The 13,168-nt window shown below is 36.6% G+C and overlaps 1 protein-coding gene across 1 annotated transcript in view; it reads left to right on the plus strand.

Annotated features, from left to right (window-relative positions):
• Positions 1 to 13,168, plus strand: part of Atr (ATR serine/threonine kinase) — a 93,623-nt gene that overhangs the window by 28,154 nt on the left and 52,301 nt on the right. Inside the window, exons 18-23 of the mRNA NM_001292057.1 lie at positions 189 to 319; positions 3,659 to 3,802; positions 5,264 to 5,357; positions 6,378 to 6,503; positions 10,991 to 11,197; positions 12,440 to 12,553. Of these exons, the coding sequence (NP_001278986.1) occupies positions 189 to 319; positions 3,659 to 3,802; positions 5,264 to 5,357; positions 6,378 to 6,503; positions 10,991 to 11,197; positions 12,440 to 12,553 (816 nt within the window). The remainder of the gene's footprint in view (positions 1 to 188; positions 320 to 3,658; positions 3,803 to 5,263; positions 5,358 to 6,377; positions 6,504 to 10,990; positions 11,198 to 12,439; positions 12,554 to 13,168) is intronic.

Consider the following 13,168-nt stretch of genomic DNA (forward strand, 5'->3'; position numbering starts at 1 on the left):
GCAACAAAAATAAGAATGCAACTTGTGTTTTTCAGATTCTTGGTTCCCATGTAAATTGACAAAAACTGGCCAGCATTTATTAGACCTTTTGTGTTATGTACATTCATATCATGACACTTATTTTGACCACTTGTCTGCTTCTAACATCTTGTTTATAAGTTCTGTTTTAACCACTGATTTCTTTGTAGGCTTTGAATAGTTTGATGTCTTTGATGAAGTTGATGGGACCTAAACATGTTAGTTCTGTGAGAGTAAAAATGATGACCACACTGAGAACTGGCCTTAGATTCAAGGATGATTTTCCTGAGTTATGTTGCAGGTAAATGACTGTCTTAGTTGATATGTTTTCTTGTATTTCTAGGAAATACTAACTTGAGTTCTTACCACAGGCTGATCTGGTGGGAACATTTTTTTCAGTTGAGGTGCTTTCTTCCTAAATAACTATAGTTTGCTTTGTATCAAATTGACGTTAAACTAGCCAGTACAATTGATCCGTTGTCAACTTGACACAGAAACATATCACTTTTAAGTCATAATCACTTTTCTTGTTCATGCCTAAGATAATATGGTTACTGTCACATATAAAATGTTCTAACTTTTAAATGTCCCAGTCTTTAAAATTCCAATTTTAAAATTTAAATTCAGCTTTAAAAGTTCGATTCCTTTAATACACTAAAGTTTCTCTAAAATTCCAAAGTCTCTTAACTGTGGGCTCCTATAAAATAAAAAATAAGTTACTCCAAGAAGAAGAACCAGGGTACAGTCACAATCTGAACAAAACAAAGCCAAATTCTCAACAGTGTAAATAACTCAGTGTCCAGTGTCTGGAGTTCACTCAGGCTCTTCTATGCTCCAAAGGCCTTGGATAGTCATTCTCCTCTGGCTCTGTCATTCACAGAACTTGTACCTTGTCATCTGGGATCAGGTTGGCTCCACTTAACAGCTGCAGCTGTCCTCATACTTTTCCATGTAACTGACATCTCTAAAATGCTGGGGTCTCTGCTGCAACTGGGCTGCACCTTCCCTAAGGGGCTGTCTTCAGGGATCCTAACCCTGCCCCATGGTGCCAAGCATCAGCTACTCTTACTTGTGTGTGATTTTCACTACCAGGTTTATCTGCTAGCATGAGATGCAGCCTTGGCCCCTTTGGATCACAGGTTCTGTGTGCTGGCCCTGAAAAAATATTTCAAGATTTGTGATCTTCAAGAGGGCTGGTCTTTTTTATTTAATCAATGCTAATTACTTAGCTCCAGCTAACTAGAATCAGTTATACCTGCTAAATAAAGGTTTCACTTCAGTGGTGCTGGTTAATTTTTTGTTTTTGTTGTTTTTTTTGTTTGTTTGTTTTTGTTTTTGTTTTTTTGTTTGTTTGTTTTTTCATTACTGGGTTTCTCTGTGTCTTTGGAGGCTGTCTTGGAGCTAGATCTTGTAGACCAGGCTGGCCTTGAACTCACAGAGATCCGCCTGTCTCTGCCTCCCGAGTGCTGGGACTAGAGGCGTGCACCACCACTGCCCCGCTGGAACTACAGATTCGTAATTCAGAGTATCAGACAGCCTCAGCAGAGTCTTTGAATCCATCTGAAGCTATATAAGTCGGGCTTCCTTCATCTGCACTGCTCGCAGCATACTTACCTTCTTAGCTCCCACAGAACAGCCCCCTGCACTCTGAGCACTCAGCTGCTTTTCCAACCCAAAGTTCAAATGGCACCACAGTCCTCCCAAAAACACGATAATCAAGTCTGCCACAGTAATGATTCACACCATGATTCTGGTACCATTTTCTGTCCTCATTAGGATTTCTATTGATGTAATAAAACAACAAGCATTTATTTCAGCTTTTAATTGTCAGATTGTAGTCTATCAGTGAGTGACATCAAGGGCTGGAACTCAAGTCAGGAACCTGGAGTCGAAAACTGACAGAGAAGTCATCAAGGCATACTGCTTATTGGATTGCTTCTTATAGCTTACCCAGTATGCTTTCTTATACTATCCAGAACCATTCACCCAGGGGTGGTACCACTGCTTTTGGGATGGGCCCACCCACAACAATCATCAATCAAGAAAATGTACTACAGGCTTCTCCACAGGCTGATGTCTTGGGAACATTTTCTCAGTGTGATTCCCTTTTCCTAAATAACTCTAACTTGTATCAAGTTGACATAAAACTAGCCAGCATACTTCTTCATCCACCTGTTTCATCTGCCATAGTTCTTAGACTAGCCTGGAACTTTCTGTAGGGGCAGAGCTGGGATTATAAGTGTGTACCACCACATCTGTCTTTTTGTTTTCTGTGGACATACTGTTACCTCAAGCTCCTGATTTCTGGAATTACAGGCCTGTACCAATGTACCTGTCATTTATTTGTTTGTTTTAAGTAGGTTATCATGTAACCCAGGCTGGCCTCAAATTCAAGATGATATGTAGATAATGATGACCTCTCAAGTGGGATAACAGGCATGCACCATCAGGCCCAATTATCCCTCTTTCTAAAAGCATAGCTAGTTCTTCATTTGCGGGAGTGTGGAGAGATTGTGATATCTTGATAAACACATTGTATGTTGAAAATATCACAAATTGGAGCATTTTATTTGTGTTTTTGAGACATTGTCTTGCTGTGTAGCCCAGCTGTCCCAGAACTCAAAAGTCTCCTACCTCAGCCTCCCACGTATTGAATTATAGGCACTCACTATCATGCTGGGACTGAAAATATATTCTTTTTTTTTTTGGTTTTTTGAGACAGGTTTCTCTGTGTAGCTTTGGAACCTATCCTGGCACTCGCTCTGGAAACCAGACTGGCCTCAAACTCACAGAGATCCACCTGCCTCTGCCTCCCAAGTTCTGGGATTAAAGGTGTATGCCACCAACGCCCGGCTGAAAATATATTCTTAATGTACCTAAACTTCCATACACTATAGTTTAGTGTAACCCGGCTTAAGTAAGCTCAGAACACTTACAGTAGCTTTCAGTTGTCCAAAATCCTTTAACACAAAGACTCTTTATAATGAAGTGTTGAGTATTTCATGTAGTCTCTTGAACACAGTAGTATGCTGTTAAGTACAATATCCATTGTTCACCCCCATGGTTATATGAAACCTATGACTAGAAACTATGGCTTGCTGTTGCTGCCCATGGGGGAAATTGTGCTATATTATTAAGACTCATGAGAGTCTTACATAGCCAGGTTGCCCTTCAACTCTGACGTTATTCTACAAGTGCTGAGATTACAGATGTGCATCATCACTTCCAGTCTTTAAATACAATTCCTTCTAAATGTGTGTACAGCATTGTAAAATTAAAAAAATCTTTTTAAGTTGTACTATCCTTATGGATTATCTGTGTAAGCAAATATATAAAAATCATAACATTCAAGTTTTCTTTCGTATAGATCTCGTCCGAAGATACTCTTTTCACCTTGGCTTTTGTTTTATTTGTTCATTTGGTTGGTTAGTTGGTGTTTTGAAGTTTTGTTTGACTTAATATAATTTAGAGATCACTTTGTATGTGTGTGTGTACATTGATCTTTTTATCAAAAACTACTTTAATCTCTTGTATGTATATATCATTATTCAGCTAACAGCTAATTGATTCTATTTTACAAATATAAAAATTATTTTTATATTTAAAATTAACTTTGAATTAACTTTTGTTTTTCACTTAGAGCATGGGACTGCTTTGTTCGTTGCCTGGATCATGCTTACCTGGGCCCCCTGCTCAGTCATGTCATAGTGGCTTTGTTACCTCTCATACACATGCAGCCAAAAGAAACTGCTGCTATCTTTCACTACCTCATCATTGAAAACAGGTATTGTAACTGAAATTAAGCATAAAATAGTTACATGTGTGTATGTGTGTGTGTTAATAAAGACTAGAATTAAAAATGTTTTAAACCTAGAAATATTTTATTATAATTTAAGCAACTAAAATGTTATAGCATAATAAAGATTTTTTGCATATTTTTCTCTAAAAATTCTTTATGAAAATTTGTATATGGAAATTGATTCCCACTACTTTCTGCTATTACAGATCACTCCAAATGTGGTGCCTTAGAAACCGTGAACTCCTTATTTGCTCATGATTTTGTCGTTTAGACTGAGTTCAAATTGTTATTTCTTCTGTTGGTCTCATCAGCGATTGCTGGTACGGCCACATTTGGCTAGAACATGGACTGAAGTGGACTCCTCTGTGTCTATGTAATGTTAGAGCCCTTCTCTCTGTGTGTCTTGTCCATGTTGATAGCCAGATTTCTTCCATGATAACTCAATATTTTCCTGAGCACAAAATAGAACTGCCAGGCCTAAGCCCTTTCCTATCCACAGCATGTCTTTTCCCACTGTAGTGACATTTTGTTTGTAATCTAACAAATAAAGCTTGCCTGAAGATCAGAGTGCTGAGGTAAGCCATTAGTTAGCCACATACCTTAGCCACTAGTTAGCCATACAGGACAGGCAGTGATGACCATACATTTAATCCCAGCACTTTGAGATAGGCAGATGGATCTCTGTGAATTCAAGGTCACCCTGGACTACATGAGAGTGAATCAGTCTAAAAGAGAAACAGAGCTCACACCTTTGATCCCAGCATTTGGGATGACATGCCTTTAATCCCAGCGCTAGAGAGGATATAAGGCAGGAGCTCAGAGCAGTCTGAGGTTTGGTGAACAGCATTGCAGTCTGCAGTCACTCTGAGGACAGGATCACCCCACTTTGATCTGAGCCTTGGTAGAGGTAAGAACTCTACTGGCTTGGCTGCTTTGCTTTTCTGATCTTCAGCTTGGACCTCAATATCTGCCTCTGGGTTTTTATTAATCGTGCTACATCCCACATGTTTTTGGCAATAAAGGAATTCTTGTACCTGTTCTGAGTTAAAAAATAATTATATATATATCACACATACATACCGAGAAGCATGGTTTATTGTGAATCACTGGTGTGAGAGACTGCCAAGGATGATTTTTTTTTTGTGTCTGTGGTTATTTGCCGTTATAAATGTTCTAATTTACTTGTTTACCTTATTTAGTTTGTAATACTATTGATTGAGCCCAGGCATCCTGCATGCTAAGTAATCACTTTGCCATTGACTTACTCCTAGTAAATTGCTAATTAGTTGTAATTTCTAAATTGGTAATTTAGCTGGGACCCTAGACATGGCCAGGAAGATTACTTTGCATGTGAATAATCACAATGAGCTTTTAAGTATGAATTTTATCAGCTTTTTATCTTCAACTTTTGCTTTACATTCATAGTCTTGCAAATCTTTCTATTAGGGATGCTGTGCAAGATTTTCTTCATGAAATATATTTTTTGCCTGATCATCCAGAATTAGAAAAGATAAAAGCAATTCTTCAGGAATATAGAAAGGTATTTCATTTCTTTACTTATGGTATGGAAGATCTTAAATCAAAATTGCTCCTGAATTCCAGTAAAGTGAAAAAAGATCCTTTACAATCAAAACTGTGTATGGTAGCTCATGCCTTTAATCCCAGCACCCGGGAGGCAGAAGCAGGCAGATCTCTGAGTTCAAGGCCAGCCTGTGAGTTCCAGGACTACACAGAGCAAAAAGGAAAAGAAGAAAAGAAAGATAGAACCATGGTGATTAGATAATAGTACTGTGAATCCATGATGTTGGGAGGGAAGTTTTATCATTTAAAATTTTTTTCTTTTATTTTTGTTTTGCTTTGTTTTGGGACAGTCTCTTATAGATAGCTAAGGCTGTCTTTACATACACTATGTAGCTGAGGCTGGTCTTGAATACTTTATCTACCTGCCTAGCATTCCAAGTGCTGGAATTATAGTCCTACACCACTACTACATCCTATTTAGGTGAGAGACACATTAGCATTAAATAAAAGCCATCCTCTCTACATTCCTGAGGGGAAAGTATAGGATGATCTCAGTTATTTCATGCTACAAATCATAGTATCACTATGTCTGATCTAAATTATTCTTGATCATTTTGAAATCTTACAAATTTTATGAAATTATGAAAATACTATGGTTTCATAGAATTTCAGGACAGAAACTAGAATACTTTGAGCAGTGCAAGGATTGAGTAGAATTATCTACAGAGTTCACAGACCTGGTTCAAGGTCATTATTTATACTCCCTAAATTAGGGAAAGCTTGTATTTCTTATCTAGAAGCACTTATTTTAGATAAATTTTTATTCAGTTGGAAGAAAATGTCTAGTTCTAAAGATTTTAGAATAAAAATAACTTCCCTAAAAACTATTGATGACAGACTTTGCAAAGGAAGGGATAGAAAAACTTTTAGTTAGGTTATAGTTTAGCTATTTTAATAGTAACTTGTTATATAGAGAACATAGGCCTTCCAGAGGTTGTTAGGATAGTTTATAAGGTATGTCTTTCTGTTCTTTGTTTAGGAGACATCTGAGAGTACTGACCTTCAAACCACTCTCCAGCTATCCATGAAAGCAATTCAACACGAAAATGTAGATGTTCGTATCCATGCTCTTACCAGCTTGAAGGAAACCTTACATAAAAATCAGGTATGCAAGCCGGGTGGTGGTAGCACACACCTGTCATCCCAGCACTGGGGAGGCAGAGGCAGATGGAGCTCTGTGAGTTTGAGGCCAGCCTGGTTTACAGAGTGAGTTCCAGGACAGCCAGGCCAGGACTGTTTCACAGAAAAACCCTGTTTAAAAAAAAAAAAAAAAAAAAAAATTAGGTATGCTGAACTGATGTTATTCTAATTGTAAGAAAAAAGTATTGGGAGTTTAAGTTGAAAGGAAAGATGATAGATTAGTATTTTTCCTTGAGTACTCTAAAAATTTAGTGGACTTTGTCATATTTACTTTAATTAGATTTTCAGATCTGACTGAAGAATGAATAACCCTTGAAATAGATGCCCGTTAGCTTCAGTCTTAAAAATTTGCAGAATATTCTGTTGAAGGGTCCCGATTTCATAGTTTCACTTTAGACTAATACATCTTCTTTGAATTTTTAAAAAATATTTTTATTTTTGGTGTGTTATTTATGTGGTATAAGTATGTGGTGTGTTCTCATGTGTGCAGGTGTCTTCTGTCATTCTCTGCCTTTAAAATGGTCTCTCATTGCACTGGAAGCTCACTTTTAGGCTAAGTTGACTGAGCTTCTGGTGTCCTCATGTCTCTGCCTCCCAATGCCAGGTTTCCAGCCATATACAACCATGTCCCATTTTTTAAAAATAAGTGCTAGATGTTTGAACTTAGGGCCTCATGCTTGCACAGCAAGTACTGTTAAGCTACTAGGCCATCCCCTCAGCCTTGACGACGTCATCATCTTAAGTAAGGATTTGAGTGTTTGTATATCAGCAGTTTATGTAAATCTTCTGATGTAACTACCCTATTGATATGTTAGATAAAATATCAATGATTTTATTATTTTATAATTGGACTGAACTAACTTTATTACTTTTTGTTTATTTAATTTTAAGTAGTCCAAGCTAGCCTCAAACTTTGAGTCAAAGATAGCCTTGAACTCATGATTTTCTTGCTTCAGCTTCTTGAGAGATAGAATTACAGGCTTATACCACCATGTCAACATTTCTCTTTCTTTCCTTTTTCCCTGCTTCCATCCTTCCCTCTGCTCCTCTTTTCCACACTTCTAGTTGTGTTACACATATTAAAGGGGTCTTTTTTTGAGTGTGTTACACATATTAAAGGGGTCTTTTTTTGAGGTGCGGGCAAATTTCAGAAGGATAAGAAGATCATAAGAAGCTCAAGTTAATTTTGATGGGATGCAGAATTCTATTTAAAACTCATATTTACTACTTATTACAAAGTAGAGAAGAATTCATTGAGAGTAAAATGCCAGAGACTTTATGCTAGACACTTCTAGATTGTCCTGGAATAAACATAAATGCCTGAATCAACTCTGAGTCTCTCCAACATCAAAAGTAACAATAAGAAGAACACATAAATCTTAGCATAATCCATACCTTCAATATCATTATAAGATAAATCCTTAGAACCAGAGATTCTGAACAGTGTGTGTCAAAAGGAGGACCAGAACTAGAACTTCATTCACAGTTTAACAGCACTAAAATGCCTTCTGAGTACTGGCTACAGAGAAGATATTGGAAAATATATAGATCTTAGTTCTCAGACAGTCATTGTCCCTGGGAGAAGTAAAAGGATAGGGACAAGGAGAAGGAATCATGCTTTGAAGACTTTGTTATAAACAGAAAGAAGAAAGACAGGGAGAAGACTTAAAAGTCTTAGAGAAATATATTCACCAAATCATACTTCTGATGCCCAAAAAACAATGAAATGGTGCTTTATTTTTAAGCAATTAGCTGTACTGTACTGGTATAGGTACTTATAAAATAAAAATCTTAAAGCCATTACAAAATGCGTATTGTTAGAGTCTGTATGGATGATTCACAATATGAATAGAAAAATTACATATAAGAAAGCTGGGTGTAGTGGTGCATGTCTTTAATTCCAGCACTGAGGAGACAGATCTCTAAGTTCAAGGCCAGTCTTGTCTGCATAGAGAGTTTGAGGCCAGCCAAGGCTTTGTATAGTAAGACTCTGTCTCAAAAAACAAAGAAAAAAGAAGAAAGTGAAAAAGAAATCCAAGCATGGTGCTTTAATCCCAGTACTTGAAAGACTGTCTGAGGAAAGATTGCTTAAGACCAACTGAAAGTACAGTATGAGAACCTGCTTAAATTAAAAGTCTTTTGGTTGTGACATTTCTTTCTTAAAAGCAGCCAAAAAGTAAAAGAAAACTAGATTTAGCACAATAACCTAAATTAAGAATTTCAAATATTTATAAATTAAAAAACATCACGAGAATTTTAATTTTAATTAGAGAGTGTTGGACAGGTGGCTAACTGGTTAATAGTGCTCCCTCCCAGTCATGGAGACCAAAGTACAGATCTCAACACCCACATAAGTCATGAATTCAATGTATGCCCATAATCCCAGCTCTGAGTTTGAGAGGAAAGACGAATTGCTGGGGTGGTTTTCAGCCTAAGCCTAGAAAACTTGAGCCCCAGGTACAGGGAGACCTTGCCTCAAAGGAATAGGTACAAAGTGATAGAGAAGAGCATCCTATGCCTTCTTCTGGTCTCTGTATGCTACATGTGCATACACTTACCTAGACACAGACACACACATGAAACTTTAGAAAAGTTTAAATAAATAAATGAGATTAAAGGACATAACCAGAAGATGAGTGAGCTACAGGTCACTGGATTCAAGAAGTCAACTGAAAAAAAAAAATGAACAAATTATGGACTATTAGAATACATTTTACTAAAAAATTTAAGTGTCATTGATAAGGCATTAAAAATAATATTTTAAGATACCAAAGCAATAGGATAGAATTAATATTTAAAACTAATTAAAGAGGCCAGGCGTTGGTGGCACACGCCTTTAATCCCAGCACTTGGGAGGCAGAGGCAGGTGGATCTTTGTGAGTTCGAGGCCAGCCTGGTCTACAGTGCGTGTGCCAGGATAGGCTCCAAAGCTACACAAAGAAACCCTGTCTCGAAAAACCAAAAAAAAAAAAAAAACAAAAAAAACCAAAACTAATTAAAGAGATCTTTCTAGAAAAAAATAGCTATTATAAATACTAACATAACCATTTTATACAAAGAAAATGCCAAGTAGTCAACTCAGATAAATCATAGACTTTGGTAATATAAAAAATTCAGAGCTTCTAGCCCAAAAACTGAAAATTTTTTTAGACATATTTTTCTGTGTGTGAATTTTTCAGCTATTGTATATACCACATGCATGCCCAATGCCTACATAGGTCAGAACTGGAGCTGGAGTTATGGATGGTTATGAGCTACACTGTGAGTGTTGGGAACTGAACACAGGTCCTCTGCAAGAGCAATTACTCTTTAACTCTTAAGCCATCTCTCTAGCATTCCCACCCTTTAGAATTAATTGGGGGGCTGGAGAGATGGCTATTCTTCCAGAGGTCCTGAGTTCAATTCCCAGCACCCACATGGCAGCTCACAATTGTCTATAACTGTACCCTCTTCAGGTGTGTAAATGTACCTGCAGACAACATGCCAATAAACATAAATAAATAAATCTTTAAAAAAAAGAATTAATTGGCAAGGGCAAGGAAACCAGATTAATAGGGGTCTAGAGACTATGTCTCCAAAAACAAAACAGGACAAAACAAAACGACTCCAGCTGTGCTTATTAGAGTATAATGGTTAAGAACAGTTTTAAATGCACAAGAATTGAAGAAGTACTATTTTTACAAGTAAGCCCTTCCTAAGACTTTTATTTGAGGATGGGTTTCATTTAGTCTAGATGACAGAGCAAAGTTTGTGAAGAAGACTTATAACTGCTATCCAGCGGCAGGATGTGAGCCACCGGCAAGGAGTGACGCCAATAAGGCGTCCGATAAGTCTTATAAAATATATGGATTTATGGTAATTAAGACTGAGGTAACAGATGAGGAATCCTAGTCATTGGCCAAGCAGCTTTGAACCTAATACAAGTTTCTGTGTATTCATTTGGGCCTAACTTGGGCGGGCGGCTGGTGTAAAGCTCACACGTGGTGGTGGGGCTCAGGCGGCTTTTGACAGAAAGATTTATTGTACACTGCTATTTATATATTTAACTGTAAATCTAAGATTAAATAATACTTGGTCAAGAGACTCTCTATGAATGTATACCCTCTAATAAGTAAACTCGGTAATTGTTACATGAGCAATAGCTAGAAGTAAAAATATATGTGCATCATTACATATATTTAAAACTGGCAAACCAGGTATAGGCTTAATAGAAAATAAGCACTAAAATGATACCATCTAAAAGATAATTCTTGGGCAAAAGAGATACCTTAGTTAAGAGTACTTACTACGGCTGCAAAACATCTTGTGAGCTATTTTATATGAAATCATCAAAAACTAATTGAAAAGATTGAAGATACAGGAATTTGATTTTGTTTGTATTAATATTTTTAAGCTCTAGTTGAGAAAAACATGCTGTAAGAGTTCTATATAAACTTTCTATTTTTACTTTAGGAAAAACTGATAAAGTATGCAACTGATAGTGAAACTGTGGAGCCTGTTATCTCACAGCTGGTGACGGTAATTTTGAAGGGCTGCCAGGATGCAAACTCTCAAGCTCGCTTACTGTGTGGGGAATGTTTAGGAGAATTGGGGGCAATAGATCCAGGACGATTAGATTTCTCAACAACAGAAACTCAGGGAAAAGATTTTACATTTGTGGTAAGTGATGGTAATTTTGAATGTTAATATTCTCTGTCTAAGTTATTTTTGTTTTCTTTTGTTTGAATTTTTTATCCTCTGTATGAGGGTTTTATCTGAATGTATGTCTTTGCACCACATGCATGCCTAGTGTCCACAAAGGCTAGAAGAGGGTGTTGGATCCCCTGAAACTAAAATTGCCGACAGTGTGAGCTCCCATGTGGAAACTGAATCCAGGTCCTTAGCAAGAGCAGCTAGTGCTCTTAACTGCTGAGCAGTCTCTCTTGATCTTCAACTGAGGTTTATATATTCTACTTATGCATTCAGAAATTTTAAGTAGCTTTTAATTAATATCATGGAGCTCTTTAGCCAAAAGCAATAGTTTGAGCCTAATAGTTAATCTAATGTGTTCTGTTCTTGGAAACAAAACTTACTAATCTAATTATGGTAATAATTAAGATCTAATTAAAGTTATCTAAAGATTAACATTTAAACATGTTTGCTAGTGCTTCCATAGAAAACTAGTTTTTCAGGGTATTCTAGTAATGTATATTTAAGGAAATCCATGTACAACAATCAATTTTTACTTTTTGCTGGTTTTTGTTTGTTTCCTTGTATGTATAAGTGTGATTTTTTTGTTGTTGTTTTTGTTGTTTTTTGTTTTTGTTTTTTCAGTGCTAGAGCTTGGACTTAGGGCCTTGCTACTAGGCAAGTGCTTTCTCAAGGAGATATATCACCAATGAAAAATTTGATGTGTTATTATACTTGGTGAATCTGAGTAGAGAGAATGTTGAAATTATATTGGAGTAACTACATTCTGTAAAGCAACTTCCAGGCTTGTGGGGCGGAGGAGAGAGGTGTGTGTGTGTATGGACACATGTGCTATTTCACACAGGTAGAGGTCAGAGAATAACTTTGAGAAGTGAAGATTGAACTCTCAGGTCACCAGCTGTACACCTCAAGCACCTTTGCCCACTAGCCATCTTGGTGTCCCTATAGTTTGTTTTCTGCATGTTGAAACACAAACATTTCAAAGTGGCCTAACTATTCAAAGTTGAATGATTTTGGAAAAGTTTCATAGCATCCTAAGAAGATGTAGTATTTGACTTCTTAGCTATGGATTATATTTCAGCTATGATAACAGCTTTGAGCTTCACTTTTCTTTCCTATTTCTAAGTAACATGGTATCTAACACCTGAAGAAAATTTATGTATCAATTATTGAGAGTTTTTTTGTTGTTTGTTTGTTTTTGCTTTTATTAAGTCTGGAGTAGAAGATTTAAGCTTTGCTTATGGATTGCTGATGGAACTAACAAGAGCTTACCTTGCGTATGCAGATAACAGCCGAGCACAAGATTCAGCTGCTTATGCTATTCAGGTAAGCATGCTTGTATGTAATGGTCATTAACTGACTTTACAATATTGAATGCTAGTAAGAAAGCTATAAATTCTATACTTGTAAAATCCTTAACCATTACCTTTACCATCTAAGTGATGCAGACTCATAATATTTTAGAGAACATAGAAGTAAGTATATTTTCTTGAATAAGAACAAACTATAATGACACATACATATGAAAATGCCTTAATTACTCTGTTATAGATTCACAAAGATGCCAGAGAGAGTGACTTCTAATTACACTAACCATTATTGCACCATCTTTTAAGAGAGGACAAAATTTGCTACCTGCTACCAAGACCTTCTTTATTAAAAATGTTACTAAAAATCAAGAAGGAGGAGGAGTAAGAAGCAGCCTTAATGAAATCCATTACATTGTTGCAAGCATAAATAATTTTTAAGACGTACATTGTGGTGATATATTGTTTATGATTTATTAAAGCCAGTGGAGATCAAAATAGCAAAACAGCCCATACTATTAGCCATAGAAGCCAGGCACACCTTTAAATCCAGGACTCATGAGAGGTATTTAAGACAGGAACAGGGTTTCAGAGCTGGCATTCATTCTCCAACCACATTGAGGATAGGAAGACA

The sequence above is a fragment of the Cricetulus griseus genome, chromosome 4, assembly GCF_003668045.3.
Source record: "Cricetulus griseus strain 17A/GY chromosome 4, alternate assembly CriGri-PICRH-1.0, whole genome shotgun sequence".
Lineage (NCBI taxonomy): Eukaryota > Metazoa > Chordata > Mammalia > Rodentia > Cricetidae > Cricetulus > Cricetulus griseus.